General features: G+C 51.7%; 1 protein-coding gene, 1 long non-coding RNA gene and 1 other non-coding gene across 4 annotated transcripts in view; 1 reads left to right on the top strand and 2 right to left on the bottom strand.

The window, feature by feature from the left end:
- COL17A1 (collagen type XVII alpha 1 chain) overlaps nucleotides 1-26,071 on the bottom strand; it is a 50,602-nt gene that overhangs the window by 12,432 nt on the left and 12,099 nt on the right. For both annotated transcript variants that reach the window (XM_032491003.1, XM_032491002.1), the window contains exons 6-33: nucleotides 25,412-25,459; nucleotides 24,452-24,487; nucleotides 23,323-23,370; nucleotides 21,793-21,936; nucleotides 20,408-20,566; nucleotides 19,729-19,800; nucleotides 18,320-18,391; nucleotides 17,470-17,538; nucleotides 16,119-16,280; nucleotides 15,652-15,732; nucleotides 14,084-14,128; nucleotides 12,825-13,049; nucleotides 12,058-12,279; nucleotides 11,659-11,688; nucleotides 11,279-11,305; nucleotides 9,807-9,833; nucleotides 9,650-9,712; nucleotides 8,808-8,912; nucleotides 7,976-8,038; nucleotides 7,284-7,319; nucleotides 6,637-6,690; nucleotides 6,364-6,399; nucleotides 5,813-5,848; nucleotides 5,093-5,155; nucleotides 3,826-3,861; nucleotides 3,469-3,540; nucleotides 2,587-2,613; nucleotides 1,618-1,653 (exon numbers count right to left, since the gene is read on the bottom strand). In XM_032491003.1, the coding sequence (XP_032346894.1) occupies nucleotides 1,618-1,653; nucleotides 2,587-2,613; nucleotides 3,469-3,540; nucleotides 3,826-3,861; nucleotides 5,093-5,155; nucleotides 5,813-5,848; nucleotides 6,364-6,399; nucleotides 6,637-6,690; nucleotides 7,284-7,319; nucleotides 7,976-8,038; nucleotides 8,808-8,912; nucleotides 9,650-9,712; nucleotides 9,807-9,833; nucleotides 11,279-11,305; nucleotides 11,659-11,688; nucleotides 12,058-12,279; nucleotides 12,825-13,049; nucleotides 14,084-14,128; nucleotides 15,652-15,732; nucleotides 16,119-16,280; nucleotides 17,470-17,538; nucleotides 18,320-18,391; nucleotides 19,729-19,800; nucleotides 20,408-20,566; nucleotides 21,793-21,936; nucleotides 23,323-23,370; nucleotides 24,452-24,487; nucleotides 25,412-25,459 (2,094 nt within the window). The remainder of the gene's footprint in view (nucleotides 1-1,617; nucleotides 1,654-2,586; nucleotides 2,614-3,468; nucleotides 3,541-3,825; nucleotides 3,862-5,092; nucleotides 5,156-5,812; nucleotides 5,849-6,363; nucleotides 6,400-6,636; nucleotides 6,691-7,283; nucleotides 7,320-7,975; nucleotides 8,039-8,807; nucleotides 8,913-9,649; nucleotides 9,713-9,806; nucleotides 9,834-11,278; nucleotides 11,306-11,658; nucleotides 11,689-12,057; nucleotides 12,280-12,824; nucleotides 13,050-14,083; nucleotides 14,129-15,651; nucleotides 15,733-16,118; nucleotides 16,281-17,469; nucleotides 17,539-18,319; nucleotides 18,392-19,728; nucleotides 19,801-20,407; nucleotides 20,567-21,792; nucleotides 21,937-23,322; nucleotides 23,371-24,451; nucleotides 24,488-25,411; nucleotides 25,460-26,071) is intronic.
- On the top strand, nucleotides 351-10,289 carry LOC116667029. Its single transcript, XR_004323804.1, has 4 exons — nucleotides 351-472; nucleotides 7,249-7,353; nucleotides 8,611-8,711; nucleotides 9,755-10,289. It is a non-coding gene; the product is annotated as an uncharacterized LOC116667029 (long non-coding RNA).
- Nucleotides 14,725-14,831, bottom strand: LOC116667402. Its single transcript, XR_004324286.1, has one exon. It is a non-coding gene; the product is annotated as a U6 spliceosomal RNA (small nuclear RNA).

Raw genomic sequence — 26,071 nt, 5'->3', positions numbered from 1 at the left:
AGACAGGACTTCGTTTATGGATGTTGGAGAGTTTGCCTTTCAGTGAGGCCTGAATTAGCTGATTCGGGAGTCCCCCTCCCTCCCACACTATCGTCTCCCACAGTGAGCTTCGCAGGCTCTTACTGGGAAAGATCTTAGGTGGGGAAAGTATTGAAAGGTCATAGTATTGAAGGACAGAGGCAGCAAGGTTGTGAGGTGGAGCCTGGTTCCCAAGTGCTCCTCAGGACACGAAGTCCCTGGGACAATATTAGGGGCCGTGCAGGTTTAAGAGGGGGTTCTGTGGTTGGCAAGCCTGGGAAATCCTGAGCCACACAAAGGTTAACAGATCTCTTTTCTGTCTTGTATCTTGGAGGACTGGAAATGCCGATGTGCGAGGAGGACTTCCAAGAAGGGGATGTGGGATTCACACTTTCCCAAGGCTCTCGATGAAGGACCTCTTGGGATTGGAAACCCACGGACTCTGGAGAACCAAGTGAGTGAAGCAGAGAATGGAGAAGTCCTCGACTAGGGGTTCTGGGGGGGCCTTTTTTGTCATTTCCCAAGGTCTGTGGGCAATTCAGTCATCCACACAATGAGGGGCGATACTGATTTCCCCCTTAGGGGGTGTAGAGGGATGGGTCCTGCTTGCTCTCTGCCAGGTCCTGGGGTCAAGGCCAAGAGGAGAAAGCACTTGAGTGTATTTTGTTGGAACACAATCCAGTACTAGATAAAATGTCCACCTCTTGTGCACACTGGACAAAAAGTCATAGGCCCTCAAGAAGGCAGAGTGTCTCTCCTGCAGAATCCCCAGACCTCCAATCTCTTACTAAAGGTGCCATCAATCCATGAGTAGCTCTGTGGACCCAGAAGTCTGCCTGGGATGTGCCTGAAAGAACTCCTTGGCCCAACCACTTATTGGAAATAGTTTCTGGAAAGTAGGTCCCCCTAAGTTGACAGTGATTGCCTATGATGGAGGGCCACTTCACAGAATGTCAGGGTTCAGGAACGTGGGGCCACAGGGGCGGAAGGAGGACCATCCCTGAGCACTGTCTATCCTGGACTGGCTCAGGGTTGGGGTCTGAAGGTGCAGAACCCTGTGAGTAAGGGTCAAAGCCCTGAGCATGACTGTGCCTCTCAGAGCTCTGACTTTGCCCTCTTGGTAGCATTGCTGCCTGCATTAAAGCCCCCTCTCAGAAAGGGGGTGACAGTCCCAGTCACACTGAGGCCTTATGTGGTCCATAAAACCCAAGGTGGTTCCTGTCTCAGGGAAGAATCACATTTTGGGGTGACCACACCTAGGTGAGGGGGACAGAGCACTAGCGGGGGCATTTCAGAGTAAGCAAGGGGATGGAAAAGCTTCTAGAGGTGGGGGCAGCTCCCTCCCAGATCCTCTTCCAGCGATGGCCTGGAGACATCCAGGAACCAAAGCGGGGCTCTGGGTTGTGGGGAGGGAGGTGTGGGGCTGGGGTGGGGCGTGAGGACTCGGGGCTTACTTGATCAGAATGGAGCCCTGGCTCCCCGGCCTCACAGCCTTCTGCTGAAGCCACTAGATGCCACTGTTGATCCAGGCTCTGGCCAGAGAGGGGCCTCCCTCCTGCCCAAATGACTAGTAACTATCTGATTTGGAAAATCACTTACCTTTAGCCCCTGGTCGTCCGGGGGTACCAGGAAGACCTAATGTGATGGAAAACAAGTCAGTCAGGATGATTAAGTTTCTGCAATTTCAGACACCCTGTGGTGGTTCCCTGTGCTCTGTCACTGCAGAGCCACAGTCGCTGGCTGAAACCCGCAGACTCACCTGGCTCTGCCTTTGGCCTTAACCCAGTGGCCCCTCCTGGTAGCCTCTCTCTCTAAGCCCTCCCCAGCCTCTGGGAAACGGGGCAACAACTGGGCTTGAGGGAGGCAGAGGCTCATGGCCTCAGCTTTGGGGGATCCCAGTCCCTCTGGGTTATGAGCCCCCTGTAGCCTGCAGAGCAGCCGCTGTCCCCACCCACCCCTGCCGTGAGGGGAGTGGGGGCTGGGCTTCCTAGGGCTGATGCAAGGCCCTTCTTCTTTCGTCCACTGAACACCAAGGAGTATCTGAAAGACATCCCTATGAGCTCAGCTCTTGCAGGGAGCTGCTGCTTGATTTTATTTTACATCTTTGCCTAATTTCCTTAGGAATTGGGGCTGGTATGGTGACAGTTTCTCAAATCCAAGTGGGTACACACTGTCCCACTATTGGACAAACTTTGACATTGGGGCTGCCCCAGAGAAGCTGGGCCCTTCTGCATGAGGTGAGTGCCCACTCCCTACCCTGCCACAGGGGACATGGGTCTCTGTGGGGCTAATGGAACTCCTGCACCAAAAAGGACTGGCTCAGGCAGGCAGAAACTGCACGTGATCTAACCTCTTCTTTCCCAGAAAGGCCTTCTAGATTGTTCTGTGCATATTTTTCCTTCCTAAGGCGCTTTTCAAGACTCAAGAGTAAAAGGACCTGAACCCATTTCTGCTAGGGGAGTGAGGGGAGGAGAGGAACTGTAAGGTAACTAGAGAAGTGTTTGCCGAGTGCTTGGAGTGGGAGGCTTGGCAATGGCGTTTGGAGGAAGGAGTCACCCGATGACTCACCCTGAGGTCCCTGGGGTCCCGTGAGACCTACGGAAAACAAAACACAGAAGAGGAGAGTTGAAGGGCTGAGGAGAAGGCTGGAGGGATTGGTGGGTGCAGGAGGACAAACCCTGGGTTTGGGGCAGCCCGATGCCAGGGTCCTCCCAGCACTGGATGAGAGCAGTTCTGCGGACTTTGCAGTGAAGGGACCCACCGCTCCTTTGGAGGATGGTTCTTAGCCTGTTTAGGGTCACAGATCCTTTGGCGTCTGAGTGCTGTGAATCCAGAAAGTTCAGACACTCATCAACCCCTAATGCTGGCCCTAGGCTCCCTCCTTGGTTCTCCCCATCTGTGCACCCGCCAAAGGAGCCAGGAGGCCCAGCTCCTCACAGGTCCCCCGAGGAATGCTGCCTTGCCCTCACAGCTTTCTTGGCTGGTTTTGATTTGTTCCTCCTGCAGCCCTGAGGATCTTGCTCCTGCTGGGCCTTTGGTGGAGACCCTAATAAAGGCTGCTCTCCCCAAATTAGTGGCTATTGGTGAGGGTCTGGGTACAACCCAAGGGCATTCCAAGGGGAAAGGCTCAGAGGAGCAAGGCACTGAGGTGGTGCTAAACTCTGCCATTGTTAAGAGACTTAGTGCCCATTTCTAGAACTCCTTGCTTTCAAATGTTGATCTCTCTCTTCCAAGTTGCCAGACTTAGTGACTCAGGTTTCAGGACCCACAGCCACTGTGCCCAGCACAAGCCAGCGGTTGTGGCACTTCCCTGATAAGCTGCTGGAGGAAAATGGAATAAGGCACTTGCACATGCACACAGACACAGACACAGACACAGACACACACACACACACACACATGCGCGCGCGCGCGCGCAGCTGGGCCGGCTCCATTTTCCTACTCTGTTACCTGGCTTTCCTGGATCTCCAGAAGGTCCTGGTAAGCCTCGGGTTCCAGGCATCCCTGGAAGACCTTGTTCCCCTATAGAGAGAGCATGACCAATGTGGCAATGCTTTCCTTTCAGGCAAGTGACCGGCCAGTGTATTGGCGCCGGTGTTGTTTTGGGGTTTTATTGAGTAACTTGCTGGTAGGTGGAAGGGAGAAGGGGGACAAGACCTAGACTTTGCACATTTCCATGGGATGGATCCCCCCGCCCCTGCCGCGCTGTGATTAGGGGACTGGGGGCTGTGCCCTGGGATGTGGGCAGGGCAGGGAGGGTGGTAGGCGGGGGAGGCAGGGGAGTGAGGAGAGCAATCAGTGACCAACCTCTTGGGCCTTGGTGTCCATCAGGGCCAGCAGGTCCTAGGAAAGCAGAACCAAGCTCATCAGTGACTCCGGGAGCTACTCTGGGACCCGCTCCCTCAACTGCCCAACAGCCTTACAGCAAGTTCTCCCAGGTGGGGCCCGCGCAGCCCCTCCTCCCCCTCCTAGCGGTCAAACAGGGAAGAAGCCCTGTCGCTGTTACACCAGCTGGTGCAGCTTCTGCCCTGCCCTCTTCTCCTGAACCCGGAACTGCCTCTTTTCCCACGGAGAACCATTCCATGGCTCCTCACTGCATCTCCAGTGCCGGATGGCACAGGACTCGCACATGCCAGATGCTCAGTACACGCTGGCCTCTTTTAGACCAGGTCCTGGAGGTCAAAATTCTCCCAGATCTTGTCTCCTCTGTTGTAGGCATTACCCTAAACTCTGTCCAAATTGGTGTCTTTCTGGGACCAACTCTTGCTTTTTCCCACCTTTTTGTCTTTCCATATGATTGTCTCTGCATAGAATTTTCTAAATTGTTGTTATTAAAATCTTCCTTACTTTTTAGAACCATCTGAAAATCCACCTCCTTTGTCCTTCTGGTTGGAAGGAACCTCTCTCTACTGTTTCCTCATGGCACCTTGTACCTTTCATGGCCCTCATCACCTCCTACAAGCTTTATCTCTCCTTGAGGGTGGTAAAGCATCTTTCTTGCCCAGCACCATGTCCTGCATACAGTCAGTGCTCCTTAACGGTTTATTAAATGAATGAGATTGTGAATGAACCACACCCCCTTTTGTGGGGCTTAAACTTTTCTGGGATGTGGTACTAAATGCCTGGCCACCCGGTGGCGGTGGGTGGGGTCTTTGGCCAGCTTCCCTGACCTGGCTGACAGGCCCCTGAGTAAAAGGGCTGAACCCTGGATCTGGCTGTGAGACCTGCCCTGGAGTATCAGGGCCATGCCTGGAATTCTGTGGTTTCTAAGGACCTCAGCCATTGTCTGTCCTTCCCAGGGGCCTGAGTGGCTTAGATGCAGGAACCAGGGTGGATGGACCATACCCTGCCAAACTTTCCCCTCCCCTGAGCAGTAAGAAACCATCAGAGACAGTAGTTCCCTGAGCCCCAAGAAGGATGTCCAGATCTAGGAAGAGCCTGTAAACAGAATCTCTACCAGGGGTGGGCAGATCAGACAACGGGAGACACAACTCTAGAAGGATCTCAACTCTACGGCCAGGATGATGACGGGAACAGGGCAGACCCATGGTGTCAGTTGCTTTGAGACACTCACCCATTGCTCCTTTAGCACCGGGCTCGCCCATAGCACCAGGCAAACCTTTCAAGCCGGGCTCACCTGCAAAGGAAATGGACTTAGCTGGTTGGAGGTGACTGACAGGGGTGCAGCATTGCATCTTCCCTGTCCACCACCAAGCCTGCCACCTCGCCAACCAGAGAAGCATGGCGTGCCAACCAGAGGTGGGGGACGCGGCGCCAGCTTCGCTTCTAACATCAGGCTTCCCATCCCCGGCAGCAGGCACAGGCTGGGCCAGAGGCCACACCTGGCCTGAAGGGGCCTATGTATGAGTCTTATTTCCTTGGCAACCAAAAGCTGCCTCTTGTAGCCAAAGCACTAGTACTATTAATTTCCTTTTTAATCATGCAAGTTGTCAGGAGGTAAGTGGATGTAGGGGTACAAGTAGAGCAAACTTTCTGCTACTTTGGGAAAAGCTTCATTTTTCCAGCTGAATTCTTCAAAAGAATCAGAGACAATCATAGATTCCCTCTTCTGCCCTGAACATTGCCATCTGGACCATACATGCTGATGCTGGTTTATACTCCATTCAGTGCTTTATTCTATCTTGTCTTGCTTTTTTCTAGATTGCAAGTTCTCTGAAGGTCTTTAGACAGAGATTCTGTCTCATTCTTCTGTATTTTTTTTCCCACCTCCAGTTCCCAATGGATTTACAAAACACCTTTAGTGGGTCACAGCAGATTCCTGTGTGGGACTGACCTGTGAGGCCTCGAGGTCCTTTCTCACCCTGGTCACCTAAAACAAACATGGAGCAGGGGGAGGGGGAACTATCAATCAGGAGCACAGGAGCAATCTCACCCAGCAAGAGGGACCCCTGGCTGCAGAACGGTTCCCAGCGTACCTGTAAGCTGCTGTCTGCTAAATGTTGGCAAGAACCTGGCATTCATAAAGCCCCAAAAGCACGCTAGATCTCTCCTGGGTCAGGGCCCACCCACAAATGACCCAGCCCCTGCTGTTGCACCCGTGGGTGCTGTGAGCACAAGGGGGACCAGACTAGAGGGGAGAAGTCTCAGTGCTGTGTCCTTGCCACCCCCAAGGACCACCCAACCACAGTACAATGATGGTGGTGCTTTGTTTCCCCTCTGTGTGCCTCAGTTTCCCTATTTGAGAGCTTGGACTGGAATCTCAAATCCCTCCCGGCCTCAGGGTCCAGTAGCCAAGGCATCTGAGTTCTCAGACCTCTGGGTCACATCTGGGTCTCAGGAATTGGCAGACTGTGGTGATAGCCGAGCAGCAGGAGAACAGCTTACCTTTGGGTCCTGGTGGTCCCATAGGCCCTTTGTCACCTGAAAAGGAAATGGACACCTTAGTGTAAAGAGTCTTGGCAGGAAGACCAGGAAGGGGCAGAGTCTGAGTCTGAAGACAGGCTGCCCTGCTGTCCTGACCGCCCCTTCCCCTCACACACCTCTTGGCCTGCTCAGCTTTGCTCTTGTCCACCAGATCCTCCCTGTCCCCCTAGACCTCCTTGTTGAGTAGCATCAACAGAGGGATGTCCCCTCTCTCCAACTCCTCCCCCAGCTTACCTTTGATACCAGGGAGTCCCACTTCGCCTCGGAGTCCTTGGGGACCTATGGAGCCTGCAGGCAGAGGGAACCACACAGGTGGGTGAGTGTGCTCAGCTTTGGAAGGGATGGACATGCTTGTATACATGCACACACATGTGCCAGGCACACACAAGGCACACACACCTTGGTGCTAAGTGTCTACAGACTCGTCCCCATGTCCCTGCTATATTATCCTGGTCAAGGTTCCTTGTCCCTGAGATTACTAGGCCCGGCACGAGGACTCCCCATGGGACCCTGGCAGAGATGTTGGCCTGCATTACAGTATGGGCTGCAGCTTGAGCCTCCCAGGACAGCGGGATGGGCTCTGGCCCAGAGGGGATGAGGTGGAGGCTGGCACTTTGCTCAGATCAAGGCAGGATGAGAGCCACCTGCTGCTGAAGTCACTGGAGGGCCTTGTGCTCAAGTCAGGTCAGAACAGGTCTCACGGGACCCGTCAGGTACCTGACCTTGGCAGCAGGGGACACATGAGCAGACGTGTGTTTTATGTCTCCAGGTGACTCTCTTTATAATTGCTTCTTTTGCTTTAAAAATGTTTGTTTTCCCTTTTAATATCCCCTTTCTTTGCCCCAGAAATGGCATCTATTTATAAGAAGAAGGCTACCCACCTGGGGGACCCTGTGGGCCAGGAGAGCCACTGGAACCTGAAGAAGATGACATGACAATGTTTATCAGAAGGTCAGGCATGGGCCAGGGATGCGATGGTGAGTGGGAGGTAGGGGGGCGTACTTCCAGGTGAGGCCTGTTTGTGTGTGTCGCACAGTGCAGATTCTTATGAGGATTCGAGAGTCTGTGGGTCTGGAGTAACCCCGGTGCAAAGTCCTCCTTAGGGAGGAAGCTGCAGCTGCTGGGATCAAGACTCCTTGCTCCTTCCCGGTCAGAGTCAAACATGTGGGCTGAGGCTGGGGCAGGGAGGAGAGGTGACCAGATGGGCATCGCACTGTGAGAAGGCCCCATTTGCCTGGGTGGTCCAGACGTTGCTCTTGAATGTGCGCATCTAGGCCCCAGCCGGCAAGGACATTGTCTAGCTTCTGATTTCCTGATCCATCCACTCACTTTGGGGCCACATAACAGGGCCATAGAAGAGAGATGGAAACGTGGCAGCAAATGCACCATGGAGCCAAAAGTGCAGCCCTGATCCTGATGCCAGGGACTCCTTTGTGGGGGGACCCTCTCTGGGCCCATCACCCCCACACAGGCCTGGGGCCATGGGTTAGGGCTGTCTGGAATCCCAGTGCCTGGACCTCTGAGATCCATCCTGGACATGGCAAACTGGGTACCATCTGGGCACTTGACTTACCTTTGGGACCCACAGAACCAGGGACACCAGGTGGACCTTGAATACCTGGTTGACCAGCAGCCCCTGAGGAGAAATGAGTATTCTGAGAGGGTCCCCCCAGTTTGGTTGCCAGCTCAGCCCAGTGGTGTCATTTGAGGGAGTGAGTGGGATGCTTCCCACCCTGCTAGTGGTCTCTGATCTATTTGGCGCCTCTGTGAGGCCAAGAATCAGCAAAACACCTTCCACATTCAAAGCCTTTATATTACATGAAGTCTGGCATTCAGTAGGTAGTAAATATATATTTGTTGCCTAGTTAAGCAATATTTTAAAGAGAAAGTGAAGCTAAAAATAAGCTTCTTGCTCATGATCTTTTGGTATTGAGAGTTACTGGTGTCTGTGCTTGGTTTGCGCTGATAAAAGCAGACTCATGGTTAAGAATCTAACTGTACAATCTTCCCAGCTGCCTCCAGGGCTGGGCTTGTGTCTGAGGCTTCCCCTGCTTCCTTCCAGGCATGAGAGGCTCCAGGCCCTGCACACCCACTCTGCCTTCCCTGGGGCTCTGCCCGACCTGAGTTTTCCACCTCAGCCCGCACTCTTCCCTACCCCCATCTGAGAGGACCTTTTCTCCCCGTGACCATATTCTCTGTGGATTCCAGGCACTGCAGGGGTCTCAGCCCTAGGCCTGAACCCACAGCTCAGCCCGTGCCCTGTCATTAGACCACTGTCTCTGCGGGGTCAGCACAGACCCTGGCTCAAGGTGGGTGCTCAGCAAATGCTAGTTGGGGGGAGGGTGATGATGGAAGGATGAGGCGTGGACACAGCTAACCCTCCTGGTGAAGGAATCACCTCTTACCTCTGTCTCCTTTCTCTCCAGACCCAGGGGGCCCTGGTTCACCACGAGGTCCCATGGGGCCTTCTCGACCCCTCTGGCCCATGGGTCCCTCTATGCCGGGCTCTCCTAAAGACAGGAATGGCCACCGCAGAGTTAGGGCCCAGTGCTGCAGCTCAAGGGCCACAGGCAGCATCTCGCTGGCAGGATGCCTGCCTGGAGCCTCTGCCCTCGTCTCCCAGCCTCTCCCTCTGCAGCCCAGGCTTAGTGCAGAGGCATAGAGTTTAAAAATGCAAGCGGATCATGTCCCACCTCTGCCCCAACATGCAGATGGCTTCTCAACTCACTGGGAGCAAAAGCCAAAGTCCTTACAAGGCCTCCAGGGCCCCTCCTTCTTGACTCTCTACCTCCTTAGTGGTTTCCAGCCTGGGTCTCCTCCCCAAGCTCCTAGCCACACAGCCACACCCTTGCCCTGGGGCCTGCAGCTGCTCCTCTGCCTTGAATGTTTACCCCCAGATCTCCACAGGCCCGGCTCCCTCACCCCCTTCACATCTTTGCTCAAACAGCACCTTCTTAGTCAGCCTTCCTTGATGGCCCTATTTTAATTACCCCCTCAGCACTCCCAGTGCCCTGCTGGGTTCTGTCTTCCTATTTCACAAACCACTCCTGCCCTCTGTGAACTTCACTTATTTATCATGTCTACTGCTTATCTCCACCCAAACATAGGCAGGGGTTCCCTGTTTTGTTCACCATTGTCTCCCCAGCCCCTAGGACAGGGCCTGGCACACAGCAGGCCTGGCACACATTAACAAATGTTAACTGAATGAAGCAATGAGGGAATAAGTGAATGGAAAAGCCGTTCTTACCCACACTGCCTTTTTGTCCCTTTGGTCCTTCTGGACCTGGGTGGCCCAAAAGCCCGGGGATACCTGTGGACACACGAGAATAGCTCAGCCCTGCTTTCCCCCCAGGGGCCAGGACAGGGCAGCCTGCAGCCCAGCAGCAGCACCAGAGTCTACGCACCTGGAGTCCCAGGGAAGCCTCGATCTCCTGTGGAAACAGAGAGAAGACAGAAGTCAGCAGAGGACTTGGGCCAATCACCAAAAGGCATCACCAGCAAAATTCAGGTACGATTACCAAATTTAGCAAGTGAAAATATGGGACGCTCAGTTAAGTTTGAACTGCAGATAAACAATGAACAAATTTTTAGTATTTGGGACATACTTAGAGTGAAAAATGATTTGTTGCTTATCTGTAATTCAGATTTGGCTGGGCACTTGTGTTTCATGGCCACTGCAGGGCCAGGGGCTCCGGGACCATTAGTCTCCATGGTCATCATGGTCGGGGGTGGGCTGTGTGGCCAGCCAGCTGGAATCTTGGCGGAAGAGGGGCCGAGGCAGTGACTTGGGGCGTGTATGGGGACAGGGAATCCTGACGAGAGGTGGAGGGCCGTCAAGTGGAGGAACCCCAGTTCCTGCTCTGGCATCTCCTGGGAAGGGAGGTGGAGCTGGGAAGGGAGGTGGAGCTGAGGAGAGGGGGCGAGCCTGTTGTCGCCAGTAAGGATTCGACCCTGCACCCCTGACCTCAGAACCACCTGGGGTGACCCAGACCACAGACTCGTGGCCCCACCCACACCTGTTCAATCAGAGGCTCTGGGAGTGGGGCCCAGAATCTTCAGGCAATTCCCATACCCCCTAAAGCTTGTGAACCCCACTCAGCTAGATCAAGGGGCACTGCTGTGGTCATTGCGATGGGAAAGCTCTTCCTCCCACCCATGGGCCTGTCCCGTCAAACCACTTTTCTGGGGACATATATCAGTTTCCTATGGCAACTGAATGTGTGCCACACAAGTCAGCATGTGATTGTCCCTCAGCTAACCAACACTGAGGGGCCCCTTTTCCTGTGACTATGTCCTGCCTCCCTGCTGGGCTTCCCCCTCTTCCCCAGAAGGCAGATGGTGCTGCTCCTGCTGAATTTCCTGCACAGGAGCACCATTCCTGACTGGTGGGTTTACACTCAGCCTCCCAGCTAAGACCCCCGAGAGTAGGCTGCTCACCTGGAGGGCTGATTCCTGACCTGTTCATCAGAATTAACCTTGGGGGAGGGGGTCCAGCCCCAGAGCATCTGATCCAGGAGCTGATTTCCTGGCAGAGCCCAGGAATCCTTACTTCTCCAGCTTTCCCCGGGGTTGTGCAGTAACAGGCCCTGAGGCTGCCCTTTGGAGCTGGGGGACATGTAGGCCCAGGGTCCTTGTTCTGGGAGTCCCTGAGAAGAGACCAGGGACAGTGCTGCCCCCAGAGATGTAGCCCTGCTTTGTCCTGACACCCCTGCCCCTCAAAGCCTGAGGGTCTGCAGGCTGCTCTGCAATTCACAGTCCTACCACAGCAGGGAGATGGCCAGGGTGAGTGGGAGGTGCCTCTTCTGACACTCGTTGATTGTTTTAAACCGTCAATGCTCACTAATATTTAAGGTAAAACTTTCCATGTTCTGTTTACCTTTAGGGCCTTGACTTCCCATGTCACCTAAAATCAGAAAGATACGAAAACTGTGAGATGGGGTGAAACCCCAAGGGGTCCTTCTCCCCTAGTATCTTAAGACCAGCTGACAGCAGGTAAACCACATTTCAGGGTGAGCTGGCCTATGTTGTGGCTCCCTCGGTCTCCATCACTGTCTCTTGGGCACATCACTTGGCCTCTCTTAGACTATGCCTTTGTTTCCTTCCCGTTCTGAGATATTCTGACTGTAAAGCCAATTCTCAACCCTCCCAACAGACTCTGTAAGATCTTTCCACTGCTCATCCTTCAATTTGGAAAAAAGAAAAGTTTTCCAATTCCCCCAGATGAAAGCAGGGAAAGGGGTCCATCCACTGCAATACCTTTAGGGCCAGGGCTTCCTCGGAGATTCCCTGCAAGAGACAGTAAAGCCTGAGTTAGCTGAACATCTTCTGTGCCATACACACACACACACACACACACAAGGGATCACCATGTTATAGTGGGAAGAAACTGAGGCTAAGACTGGCAATCAGATTCTAAAGTGGGCTAGTTGTGTTTTTTTTTTTTTTTAAGTTGTGCGATCTTGATCTTGGGCAATTCTCTCTAAGTCTCAGTTTTCTTACCTGAAAATGGGATCACAACACAGGTCCTCCCTCCCAGGGCTGTCAAGGGGCTGAATGGGGGGAGCTTGAGAGTGCCCTGGATGGGTACTGCTCCACACAGAGGCACAGGAGCTGGGACCAGGAGCCGGCCGGACATTTGCCCTGGGATGTACTCACCGTTTTCCTGTTCCATCATCAGCTTGCCCCTCACGAACTGCCAGAGTTCCTCCTGGCTGTAGTCTCCAAGCCCAGATGTCCCCACACTCGCTGTCAGGTCGGGGTTGACACCCTGCAGGGGGTCCTGCTTTCTGCTCTCCATCTTCTTGTTGTAAAGTACCAGGCTGCCCCCGATGTCCTCCAGCTCATCCACCCGTGCTTTCAACTTCCTCACCTCCTCGGCTGAAAAGAACACACGGAGGCAGTGTCAGCCACAGGGGCCTGGAGTGGAGCCTCCCAAGCACACGTGCATCCTGCCAGGGGCTCTGGGGTCTGTGGCAGCTTCTTCAGGCCTGGGGATGTCTTGTTGGAATATTTTACATGGAGATTGTTGGTTGTAGCTGCAAGTGGGATGAGCTACTCAAAATCGGAACCAAGCCTTGAAGAAGCCTGGCCATCATCTGAGATGGTGACAGAGCTTGTCCTCACCCTGCTGGGGAGCTGGGTGAGAGCCAACGAACGTGGAAAGTTAAAAGGCTATGAAAGGCCTGGCCTGATAATTAAGGACAGCTGAATGCTCAGAGCAGGCTGCCACAGGGACGGGGCCCTGTATTAGAATCCTAGCTCTGGCACCGAGTGGCCATTGTCGGATGCCTCCTGGAGCCTCAGTCTCCTCATCTGTATTAACAAGGGGTCTGCGCTGATGGTCGGGGCCCTTGGCCCCAACTTGGTGCACGTGCTGATTCTGGCCCTCCTAAATGGGCAGCGGGGCCGCTGTCACCACATACCCAGAGCAATGAGGCCAAAGAGCAGTCCCAAGAGCAGCAGCCAGGTGAGCAGCAGGCCCAGCAGCCACTTCCACCAGCTGCACCATGAACCACAGGGGCACCAGGCTGGCGCTGCCCCCCACGAGCCCTTGCCTCCACTGCCAACACCGCCAACGCCAGTGCTGCCGCCAAAGCCTCCGCCACCGCCTCCACCACCGCCACGGCGGTGGTCATAGCTGTGGATGTCTGTGGAAGAGAGGACAGGGTAGGGTGAGGGCGGGCAGCTCGAGCCCTCTGCCTTGCAAATTCTCTAACTTTTGGTGACTCCCTCTGGGCCTGAGTGAAGCTTTCCGTTTCCTGTGTGGCTCCTGGAATGAGCACAGGGTTGCCGTGGGCAAAGAGCAGAAGTCTCACAATCCTGGGCTTGAGCTGTGTGACCCTGAGAAGGTCACTTAACCTCTCTTTCTTTCTTCCTTTCTCTCTCTCTTTCTTTCTTTTTTCTTGATAAAATAGGATTTAAAGTTTGCTTTCTTCATGAGATGGTTGTTGAAGGAAATAAGGCATATTTAAGTAAGTAATTAGCAGAGGCTAGAGCACATAGCCCCAGGCTTAAAATTCTTGATTACGAGTATGCATCTGCCACAGCCTCCTGCATCTTTTTTTATGCTCAGACCTGAAGAGTTCCATCACCACATCTCTGCTCACACAGCTCTTTCTTTGTAATCCCTACACACAGCACCTAGAACTACCCTCAGCACTTAAAGGGCAGCCAGGAAGATTTTCTTTTCCTTTTTCTTTTTTTCCAGTAGAAATGTTTTTAGCTTTTAGTATCTAAAGTGGGCTGATACCCCTTGATCTGCTTCTTTCAGGAGACTGTGGGGCAAGTGAGGAAAGTGTGAAGGGCTGGAGGTGTGCGTGGTCTTAGTGTCACCTTGAAGCCCATGTTGGGGGGGGGTTCTGTAAGACACAACAGGAGCCCTGCTGTGTTGCTCCTGCTGTGTTGGCAGACCCTGGACCTAAGGGCAGACAGTGGGTGCCCAGCAGGAGCAGTGGGGCCTGTGAGCGACATCACCTAAGCTAAGATCCTTTTGCAGCCCTGCTCCAGCTCACAGACCCCATCTGGCCCCTCCAGCAGCCCTCTTCGAACCTTAGGGAAAACTCTTTAGAGCTTGGTGGCTCATGTGTGCCCTGGCTCCAGGCTAAGGGGCCGTTGTCTGTTCTGTTCATCATAACCAGCCCCTTCAGCATCCATCACTGAAGGACCTGCTGTTCTCACCCACCTGCAGAGGCAGCCTTGCCCTTTGCAGACACAGTCTTCAATTCTCCTGAAAGACAAACATGGGTTTGACCTGAGCTTTTAAACTGCAAGAACCCACAGGATAGCCTGTGCATTGATTTGGGGCAAGGCCTGAAATAGATATGACTCCCAGGCACCCTGCAGAACAGCCACGTACAGGAATGTCCATTAACTCAGTCCTTGCTGATCTCATATTTGCAATAAATTCATTGAAGAAGACATGGCTTGGCAAACAATTTACAGTGGGAAAAAGCACAGTGTCATAACCTTCTTGTGACCTTAAACCTTGAAAGCCCAAGACATCTTTAGAGGACCGTGTTAAGGGTGACCATGGCTTTCAAACAATAAATGTGCTGGTGAGAAATCAGTCTTGATTTCTTGATTAAGGGACTTTGTACTCTCTCTCTCTCTCTTTTTTTTTTTCTATTGAGTTATATCAGCTTACAATGTTGTGTCAATTTCTGGTGTACATAACAATTTTTCAGTCATACATAAATATACATATATTCATTTTCACATTCTTTTTCACCATGAGCTACTATAAGATCTTGAATATATTTCTCTGTGCTATACAGTATAAACTTGTTTATCTATTTTATATATACCTGTCAGTATAGTATCTACAAAAATATGGAACGTTTCACGAATTTGCGTGTCGTCCTTGTGCAGGGGCCATGCTCATCTTCTCCGTATTGTTTCAATTTTAGTGTATGTGCTGCTGAGGCGAGCAGTTGGTTAAGGGACCTTGAACACAGGTTCCTAACTTGGAGTGGATGGAACAGAAAGGCAGGGACGGGCTTGGAAGAGGGCTCATCATGAGTCTCTGATGCCATCTGCACGTTGAGTTTGTGGGCATGTGTGGAATTCTCTGGGAAAATTGTTTACAGTTTTCATTAGATTCTGAAAAGAGTCTTTTGGCTCCACAGCCCCACCTCCAACCCTAAAATATAAGGAACTGCTAACTTAGAAGACTTAGAGTCAGGCTTTGAGAGGATTGTAGCTGATGCTCTATGACTTAACTTATCTCTTCCTTTACTGACCTCCCTGAAATCAGTTTTTCTGAGAGATTCACAGGACCCAGAGCAGTGAAGAAACGTGGTTATCCAGGACAGAATCCAGATATTTGGGGAGAAAAAAAATAAAGCTACCAAGTGCTTTGCAAAGCATTTTTCTATTAGTTCTGAAAATTATGGGAGGAGAAGGTGAGGGAAAAATACCACTGTGAACTTTAGATGTGCCATGGAATCGCTTCCCCCTCAAAGTAAGCACACACTAATCAGTGGGGGAACGTTGTTAAAATACAGCCTTGGGGGAGGGTATAGCTCAGTGGCAGAGCACGTGCACGAGGGCCTGCGTTCAATCTCCGGCACCCCCATTAAAAATAAAAATGTGGGTCTGGGCTAGGGCCCCAGAGTCTGCATTTTTAACACGCTCTAGGATTTTACCAATGCTGCTGGTTCAGGACCACACTTAGAGTAGGGAGGTCTTAGAAGACAAGTGACAGATGGATTGGCTGAAGTCAAAGTGGTCAGTGATCAGATTTGCTCTTACCATTAGCTTCTGACAGTAGGTGGGTGTCCGCGGTATAGGCAGCTTGCTTTTCCTTTTTCAGGGTGTCCTCTGAAAAAGAAGCTGTGCACACAACTCCTGATAATCCGGGATATTCTCTCCCCACTCCCCTGCCCCCGCTTCATATTCTTTCCTGCTTGTGGAGGTAGAGGTTAGCCTGGTAGGAAGCGGCCACCCCTGGAGTCAGTCCCCACCCCGACCCCAAGTCTGGACCTGTGGTTAGGAGACTTGCCATTGCCCAGTAACCCCTCTGGGAGCTCTTTGCTGGAATTTTCCTGGCTTGTCTGCATTCGAGGCAGACCCTGGGACACCCTATTCAGCAGGCATTTTTCATTTGAATGGGATGACTCTGGTTTCATCATTCAAGTGTCTCAAACCACGTTGCTAGGACGTTTGCCTACACTTTTCGTCTTTTTTCCAAAACCTGAGTCTCATGGGCTCCCACGTACTTGCAGTGACGCTGGCGGGGGAGGCGGTAAAGACCTTCCCGCTGTCCTTGGTCATGATCAGCAGCTCCATCTCCTTCTTGGCGGGCACATTGTCTTTCTCCAGGATCAGGAATTTACAGTCTTTGTTCAAGAAGTCATCATTCTGGACATTTGTGGTGCTGGCTGGAGAGGAAAGAAGTGAGTGAGGAGGAAGGAAAAGGTAGAGGGAGAAGGAGAGGGAAGAAATGGCCACAAGAGGGAGGAGAGGAAGACAAGGATTAGTGGGACTATCTTGCTGACAGCGGTTACTAAGAAGCATGTTGGGGACCAGAGACACCCTCTCCTGCCTGAATGGGCCTGACCGTCAGGAGGTTGGGTCCATGTCAGAAGCACGGGGGGCTGGCCTGGGGGCTGCCTCCCACTTGGATGTTACAGGACCTGCAGTGAATGGGCAAAAGTCCTTGTGTCAGGCAGACCCTTCTTTAGTTAACTGGGTGGTTTCATTTCTAACCGTGGTGTTAGTGTCTTGGGGGCACTTTTCCTGACTGCCCAGCCTAACATACACCCATGCATGTCTCTACCACCTCACTGTGTTTGTCCTTCAAACACGTGGCATTTGCTGTAATTATCTTGTGTACTTTGTCTACTTGTTTGTTATCTGCCACCTCCATGGGAACTGTCAGCCCAGTGAGGGCAGGAATCTAGTCTGTACTCCAGGCACACGGAACACTGTCTCACAGAAAGCAGGTGCTCAGTAAATGTTTTTTGAAATGTTTTCTTTTTGGTGGTAGTGGTGGGGTGGTGATTAGGTTTACTTATTTATATTAAAGAAATTTTTAAATGGAGGTACTGGGAATTAAACCCAGGACCTCCTGCATGCTAAACAAGCACTCTACCACTGAGCTATACCCTCGCCCATGAACTGTTGAATGGAAAGAAACATAGCAGGATCAGAGCCATGGAAGAAATAGGCTACCATATGTCATGTACTCAAGTCGACAGAGATCCCACAGAAAGTATGGAGGGTGCGGGCAACAGCTTTTTAGGGGTGCCCTGTCCCTAGCGACGGATAACCTGTGACAGGAGCAGGCCAGGTGCTTCAAACAAGTGTGGGGGCTGGGCTCTGAGTGCCTGACCCTGAGCAGGTATGGAGGGTGGAGCTTCCTACCTCTTGCCCAGGACGGCCAAGATCAGGCGAGGGACATATACTTTCATCTCTGCTCACTCTTGGAAACAACCCAGAGGCCCGTGGGGTGAGTCGTATTTGCAGACCTCAGACCACCAATGGGCCATGTCCCCTCCTGCCACGTGTCATTGGGGAGCAATTCTCCCTGGGTGCGAGCCCATTCCCAGCAGCTGGAGCAGCACTCACCCTTGGAGGTGGACACCCCGGTGCTCACCACGGCAGGGCTCTGGGGCATGTTTTTCTTCACACTATATGCTGCAAGAGATGAAGCAAGGAGTGAGCGAGGCCAGCATGGGAGGGTAGCTCCATGCAGCTTAGAAGCAGCTTCCCCAGGTGAGATAATAATGAATGATAATAATGAGCAGAATAATAACAAACAATGGAATCAACTGTCTTTAGCCACAGGGGCAGCAGCAAGTATAAATGAAACTTTCTTTGGTATAATCCTCATTATCAGAGGACCATTCCAAAGGCCACCTCCTCCATGAAGTCCTCCTAGACCCTCCCACATCTCCTTCCCTTCTGAACTCCACAGCCCAAACACTTGCTCTGTACAGCTTGATTCACGTCCTCTTATAGAATCCCCCAGCCGTTTCACGTGTTTTAGACTTTCTACACCAACTAAGCAGTAAGCACGTGAGGGCAAAGACCGACCGAGGCTCAAACTGCTTCTGCCCCCCACCTCCAAGTTTGCACAGGGCATGCATCAGAGTCAGCCAGACAATTGATTTGCAGCTATAGTTGGCTGTCAAGGACAGCAGTGAGACAAGGGGATAGACTGGTGACACCCCCCACCGCTGCCCTGCCCAGGCTCCCCGGCTCCCCTGTGGTTTCATTCATGTCTGAGTCAGCAAATGATTGAGGCTGGCATCTCTGGGTTGGGGTGTGGAGGGTTGTTTCTTTGGTGGGAAAGGTCAATTGATTTTTAGGAACATTTTGGTCCCTCTAATTCCATTGTCGAAAAGGGACATTATGAGTTATAGCTGCCAAGAGGCATTATTTCCCAGCTCCTAGCCTCTAAACCCCAGTTGCAGACCTGTGGAGGTGGTGGCCGTGCCATGGGACAGGGCAGATGAGCTGGGGGCCAGATTGTTCTGCATGCCAAACACTGTGAGAGGAATTGAGGACAGGTGAGTACAGGTACATAGATGAGGCCCCTCGAGGTAAGGCATCCCCCCCGGGGTCCCCCAAACCACAGTTGTGATAAATGCCTTTGCATATGACAGAGATTCCCAGACATTGTCAGTTCCCACACTCTTAGTGACACCATGATTTTTTATTGCCCCACCTCCCTATCCCGGGGCAAAAGTGACCAAGTTCATTTAGTGAACTTAACAGTGGTAGTTTGCATAGGGTCTGACAGATGTTGCTGTATGCCTCGAAATTTTAAAATATCCCAGGGGTTCCCTTCCCTGCAGCACCCTGGGGTGCCTTGGTGCACAGTGTGGGAACTGCAGAGACAGACACAACGGGGGCTGAGACGCACTGAATGGGTGGGACCCTAGTTTTCCTCCTGACCCTTCCTTCTCCTGATTCAAACACATAAAACTCCCCTCACCCCCATTATGATTTCAAAGGCTGGTCATTTGTTTTTATTTGCTTGCTTTTTAACAATGTGCAGAAGCTCATTTCACACTAGTTAAGAGCTTCTCTGATTCTATCCTGTCTAGTGCTTGGGGCACAAGATCATGGATCCAACATCAGCCCACCTTCTTGAGGCAGGACTTTGCAAAGCAGAATAGCCAAGGCAGGAGGCGCAAAGCTTGAACCTGGGGTCTTCTGTATTTGTGGGACTCTAGCCAACTGGAGGTGTTAAAATCAGAAGCAGAGAGACCAGCCAAGGAAATAGAGAAGGCCCACATCACTGTATTTATTAGTCACGATATGACAGACAGAAGGCCGACTCATCTAACACAGGATGCAGGCTGACAGCTTATTTACACATAGGCTATTATGATGTCTGCAGAAATAGAGTGAATAATTACTTCTTTAAAATGATCATATGTTTGCATTGGAAGCTAAGCAGTAACAATATCCGAGCCCCCAAAGAACTATAATATGTATAAAAAGATCTGAAGTTACGGCCTTTCTAAATTAACAGTGCTTCCCCCCTGAAAATGTCCTGAGCTATGCCTCACTTGGTCCCTCTACGTCCATCTCTCCACCTCTCCCATTAAATAAAGGGGCCAGCGCAGAACAAGCACTGAGGTGTGGTCTCTGGTGCCCTCCCCTTTACCCCTGTCCCTTGGGGCCTGAGCTGGGTCTGCCATGGAGGTCGGGCTCTGTGCCTTGGAATGCAGCTCCTTGGCTGCCGCTTCTGCGTTGCCATGTGCGTGGAGAAGCCTTCATACTCTTGGGCAGGAAAGGACATCTTCTCCAAAAAACATTCTGTTTTCCTTACCAAGTGAGAGCATCCCTAATTTTTTCAAGCTGGCAAACACTGACCTGAGGAGCAGCTGCTGATTCCAGGGTGCAGGGTAGGGGAGCAGGATGCCATGTTATTTGGAACTCCAAAGACTGCAGGGGCAGAGGAAGGCTGGTGAGAGGATGTCCACACAGAATAGGGGCAAAAAAGCACCAGAAGAAATACCAGGGTTGCATTTTTATATTGCATCACATTTCTGTTTTTAGGAGAAACTGAGGCTCTTGCCTTGCAGCACAGACCCAAACACTAATCTGTGGTGTGTCTTGGGTCAGAGCCAAGGGGTGGTTGTAGGTTAGTGGGGCCTCAAATGGACATTGATTCTTGCCAAAGCCTCTCTTGCTAGTGACCATTTTACAGAGAAGGCACTGAAGCCCAGAGAAGTTAAATGACTTCTTAAAGTCACACAGTTAATCTACATGGAGTGAAACTAGGTTCCTTGTATCTATTTTCGTGTTCTTTCCCATTACATTTTTTCAGATACCCCGTGCCATATAGTTCTTTCTATGAGGGACCCCGAGAGGAAACACCTTAGAGGTTGAACTGAACTGAAGTTTCAGTGGAAGAATCTTGGGATGCTTGGCTACAGAAAGCCCCTTCAGGAAGCCTTGGGGATGGCAAATGCCAGAGGGGTCATTCTTTGTGGGAGGAAGGTGTGGAGGGTTCAGGGGTGGGAGGGGACGTGCTCTGCAAGCCATGTACCTGATCCTGCAGAATAGGCGTTGGTGTTGAGCAGGGACGAGCTCTGGGTTGTCATGTTGTTGTGGTAGGTGCCCATGGAGGACCCGGCCGGCAATGTGGAGGACCACACGTGGGAGGGAAGGTTGGCATCCAGGATGGTGGTATCGTAGGTCCCAGACACTGGAAACAGATGTGTCCACACATACCCCAGTGAGCGACAAACCCACTCTCTGTGCTGGGGGAACCTGGTGGGCTCAGTCTGCCAGGACTTTTCTAGTTTTAGCCCTGAAGGTCCCATGTCCTGAGAACTCCCTCAGTTCTGTCTGGGACAAACTGGGACAGGTGGTCATCCCACTCATGTCTGAAGTCTCAGAGCTGGTGAAAACCTAATCTCTTGGATAAGAAATTCTTGCTGGCTTTCAGTAAAATTTGAAGTAGATAAATTTTGCTCTGGGGTCCACTCATTTCCTGTTCTGTGCCCGTAACCCCCACTCCTGATGTGTTGTCCCCATCCACGGTCCCACTCTCTCTCTGTTGCTGACTCCACCTTCAGAGATGCCATGGAGCAGGGACTCCCTTACAACAGAATTCCAGGCAGATGGAGGGCAGGTGGGGAAGCCCTCGGTTTCAAGGTCGCACTGCACAGAGGGCAGCCTTCTCTGGTTAATCCCTCCTTAAACATTCTTATGTGCCAACCAGAACCCAGGAGCACTCTACTTCTTCACATCTGAAGCCAGTTCTGCCTATTTATTATATGAGAGGGAGTTAGCCATGTGGATGACAAACTACCCTGAGGTTTTGGTTTTATATTGTCAAACAAAAGATCACAACCTCAAGGTCTATTTTTTTCAGCAGTAGATGAGAGGAAAGCTTCATACCATAGCAGCACTGACTTCTTTCCTCATCTCCCCCCAAGGATTTGCTTATTCAACTTTCTGTCTCCCCCAGAACCTACCTTGCACTTGCAGGTACCTGATACACGAGCGCTGAACCACACGCAGCCTACCTGACTTCCCCCAGCGGCCCCCACCTCCACGAGGGCAGTGGCTGTCTACCTCGTTCATTGCCTTTCCTCAGTCCCCAGTACTTGGCACAGAGGAGACATATGATAAATGTTCACTGGACGGATGAAAGAAAACACTGCAACTTTCCCCCAACATCCTTCATCTGGGGAACCTGGCCAACACATTCCCAGGACGTGTCAAGAATCTCCTGGGAGAGAATATCCAGGATCTAGAGCCAGACTACAGCTAGCACAAGGGCTGGCTGACCAGGTGGGGGTCAGAAGGGTGTAGCCCACATGTTCATGCCGCAGGGAGAGCAAATGCTCAGTGCTTTGCAAACTCTCTGCCACCTCCTGAGAGGCCTCCCTTCCCTCTGCAGCAGTGCGGGGCTGTGGGGCTCACCTGACTGGGAGCTCGCTGTCACCACTTTGGTCTCCACCGTGCCCTTCTTGGGGATGGGGAGTGTGTTGGAAGAATTCCGGGTGGGGCTCACACTGGCTGATCGGCTTCCCTTGAGCAAACGCTTAACGTCATCCAATTCTGTCCCTGTAAAAGAATCCCCCAACTTTTCATTAGGCCCAGGATTCCTTCCTGATTCCAACTGCAGTGGGAGGAACATTAAATCACATCCCGAATACTAGGGAGCAGGATGCATCTGGGACCCGCTGGGACACTTTTGGTTAGCCTTATCATTTTTGCATTTTGTCAATTTATAGCACTTTTCAACCTGGCACTTTGTAGTATTAATGGCCTCATAAATACAGTGTCTCTATGAGGAGGTCAACGTCCTCGGTAGATATTTCCTAATTAGACCTCATCAGACACCAGCGGGAAGACTCTGTGGCTGGATGATGCTGTCATCCTGGATTGGCGGAACATTTACACTGGAGACAGAGAACTAGACTCCTTGAAACAAATGGTTCAACACTGGTCTCCTCCCCGGCACGGGATGCCTTGGTTTCAGGTCCCCGATCTTGTATACTCTAGAGTATCAAAAGGAATCTGGGGCCTATAACTCCTAAACATTATGCTGCTTTCCTGTTAGTTAATTTCAAGACCGTCTGGCTGATATAATTTGCAGGGAGATGATTCAGGGGAGCAAGCACCTTGTGCTCCCCAAGGTGGCAAACAGGAGAGGAAGGAGGCGTCGTGTAAGAGCAATGCATAAGGGGAGACAGATTTGCAGACCACATGTGCTTAAGAACAACCCAGCCACTCCCTCCCCTGAGGGCTCCATCCTTTGGGCTCAGCACCCCAGTGCCTGGGGAGACTCAGGCGGGACAGCGGCCTGGAACAGACCCCATAGCCCAGGCTCTGAGCTCTTCCAGCAAGTCCCAGTCTGATTCCTGAGCCACCCGACCCAGATCTTTCTCCTCCTACTCTTGGCTCCTGCCCACTTGGGCTCATTTCAAAGTGGCAAACAACAGGAGTCCAACACAGTCAACGGAGTGGGGAACTCCTGACATTCGAGATCATGTTCAAATTCTCACACTCTGCTTCTGGTCCTTCTCTGATCTTAATGACCCCAACTGGGTCCTGCTCCTTTTCCTTCAGCCTCACTGAATGTTCCTCCAATGTCTCATTGTCTGTTCCTCCAATGTCTCTGCCCACTTATCTCACTGAGCCTCCCTGATCCACCCTTCAGTCTCCCTTCAAACAACACTAACCTGGGAAGTCTTCTCTGGTCCCCCTCCCTCAGCTCCCTGACCTGCATGGTTGGTTGGCTTACAGTCTTCCCATTAGTCTGTGAACTACTGAGCATCAGGGACTGTGACTTACTCAGCTCCTCACCCCCTGCACTGAGCCCAGGGTCCCTGTCACCCAGGCCCTTAGAGCTGTTCTATGACGGAGTGATTGCATACACACGCACACATACACACACACACACACACAGCAGTTGTCCTGGATCCTTCCTAGGACATGAGCACTTACATCGGGTCGATGGGGATGCACTCTGCAGTCGCACTCGGATCTCACTCTCTGTACAGGGAAAAGACCGGGAAGGCTGTGAATAAAGGAGCTAGGATCACTGTGCCCAACACTGAGCTCTGAGCGGCTGATATATCTTTGGGCTGCTCTGAGCTCTCTGCGTCCTGGGAACAGAAAACTTAGGTGCACCCTGAACAAGTGCTGTTTCAAGAGAGGTGTCCTCCCCCTACACCTCAACCTGCCCAGCGCACCTCCCAGTATCCCGGAGCAGAAATCCCAGGCTGGGCCTGGAGGCTCCATCACAATCAGCAAGGACCAACCGCTCTCCTACAGCCCATTTCCAATCACTAGCCCCAAGCCGCTCTTCTGCCTCCAGGGTTTCTCAGGTAATAGCAAGAGGATTCTAAAGCCTATGGTGTTTACTTAGCCATTTTTGCCTCTTCAGGGCAAAAAGTGGGTGGTCTAACATTATTAGCTTCAAGTGGAGCATGAGCATCTATCACCTATCAACCTATAGTTGTAGTGGTTGGTACATGCCTAACTTTGGAGTGAGTGATGCGAGGAGGCCCCTGGGAAGTCTAGACTGGTCACTGAGAACTCCCGGAGCCTGAGAAGAATTCTGCCTTCAGCACAGCTCTGATGCGCCCCTCCCCACCATCAACAGATATAACAAGGCAATCATTTGGGCAGCTTTCTCCAGGACCACATTCCCTTCTAGGGCCTTATCCATTGGAAGTTGTGGAGAGTGCAAAACTCTCAAGCTGTCCTCCATCCCTGGGAACAACTAGAAAAAGATGGGCTTGTGCTCATTTTTGCTGCATAAAGCCAATGACAGCACATCTTGTTAAAGTCACCCAGGAGACTAGATGTGAAACCAGATGTGGTGCCAGCATCTTCAGACCATCCACAGCAGAACAAACTGCTCCACATGCTTGCTAGACCCTGTCAAAATCTACCCTTCCCATTCCGATGGAGCCAGCAGAAGACCCCCAGATGCTGCAAGCTCCTTGAGGGCAGAAACCATGCCTTATTCATTCTTTACTCCCTCACACTTCCTGGCTCATGGCTGGACACATGATAGATGTTCAGAAAATACTGAAGGAGCTAAACTGAACCCAGCAGCAGGGCTCACCTCGTGTCTGGCTCCGTCCTCTGGTTGAAGGAGATGCTGAAAAACAGGGAAAAGTAACTTCGGCAACTTAGGCATATATAAGAGGTGGCATGCTAGAGATGTCGACGTGGATCTACTTGGGTTGGGGGAGGAGGCTGTTTTCACAGTGCGTTTATAGCCATATAGGAGCCTTCAGGTACAGTGGATCCTTAGTAAGTGGTGACCACAGAGCCAAAGGGCAGAGAGAATTTTGCAGACTCTAGTGCATTTATGGTGTTAAGTTAGCAAAATGAATGTTAGGTTGGCTCACACTTAGAGTGTTTTAACTAAGGCAATCATTTGCATTTGGGAGCACGATCCATTTGGACTGGCTGACCCTGCTGGTCAAATGTATCAAACAACTGCCAGGTCTTTCCTCTAGTCTTTTGTATGAGACTGCCTTGGCTTTCCAGCTGTAAACAAATAAATAAATGAAATTATAATCACTGTACAATCAATGATCATCAGTTCATATGCACAGAGAGAATCCAAGAACATGGACCAAAGACGGAAGGTCACATGAAGATACAGCCTAGGGTGTCCCTTAGTATAACATGTGCCCCTGTGAAGCCAGCTGTGCTGGAGGTGCAGGGATGTTTGGCACTGGTGTGTTTTAAGCCCTGCTCCTTTTTGCTGGGAGATCTCTGTGTGTCCTGTGGAAGGAAAAACCCTATGATTGTTGTATGGCCTTAGTGCTTATCTTTTCAAGCCTCAGCTTTGTATGACTAGCTTGCCATTTCACGAGCAGACTTATGACAGCAAGCGAATGTGGCTGACAGTCCCCTTGAGATGCTTCAGGATAAAGAGCAAGGGAAACAGGTCAGCAGAGTCCAGACTCCCTTAGAAGAATCCACTTAACTCATGACATTAATTCACAATGTTCTGCCTCCATCCCCACCAGCACACTTGACCATTTCTTCAGAAAATAAGGAAAGGACATACCAAATTCCTTACGAGGGTACTCTGGGGAAGAGTTGCCGCTGGAGCTCCCTGGAGAGAGGACAAAACACTTAGTACAAATGGCCACTTAAGCCCACACGGCCTCCGAGAGAGTAGGTGGAGCCGGGTCACTCCCCTCTGAGCCTCTGCAGTCGGGGTGCTCAGGAGGCTGAGAGGTGTTCTCCAGTGGGCTCCTGATTTAAACATGACCTGCCCTCTGGACGTGCTTGTGGCACTTCCCTCTGGTCACTGAGCTACTTCAGAAGGGCAGGGTTTGAGCAAAAGAAAACAGGAGGCTTCTTTTAGTTTTCACTTCCTTGACCACGTTTACCCTATGTGGTGCTGCTGCTGGTTACCTGCCTCTGATCAAATCAACATGCTGTTAGCACCAGGGTGTCTCTGGCCTTGTGAAGCCCGTCCTGAATGTGGACCCTGTCAAGTGAAGGGACCAGGCCACATGCAGACTGAGCAGCAGAAAGCACTGCAATGACCCAATTCACCTGGCCTGAATCTGGGACTCCCTTTACCCTCTGCAGCCCTGGGGCTAAGTTATTCACTGAGGTGCCCATCCCCTAATCCTGCTTCTCCATCACTGGTATCCATCTCCACTCACTATTAGGCCCATGAGCCACCTGGCTTGTCTGTTTTCCACTAAAACTGCTT

The sequence above is a fragment of the Camelus ferus genome, chromosome 11 (genome assembly GCF_009834535.1).
Source record: "Camelus ferus isolate YT-003-E chromosome 11, BCGSAC_Cfer_1.0, whole genome shotgun sequence".
Taxonomy (NCBI): Eukaryota; Metazoa; Chordata; class Mammalia; order Artiodactyla; family Camelidae; genus Camelus; species Camelus ferus.
Note: the sequence above shows the minus strand (reverse complement) of the source record. Positions and strands in the feature narration are given on the sequence as shown.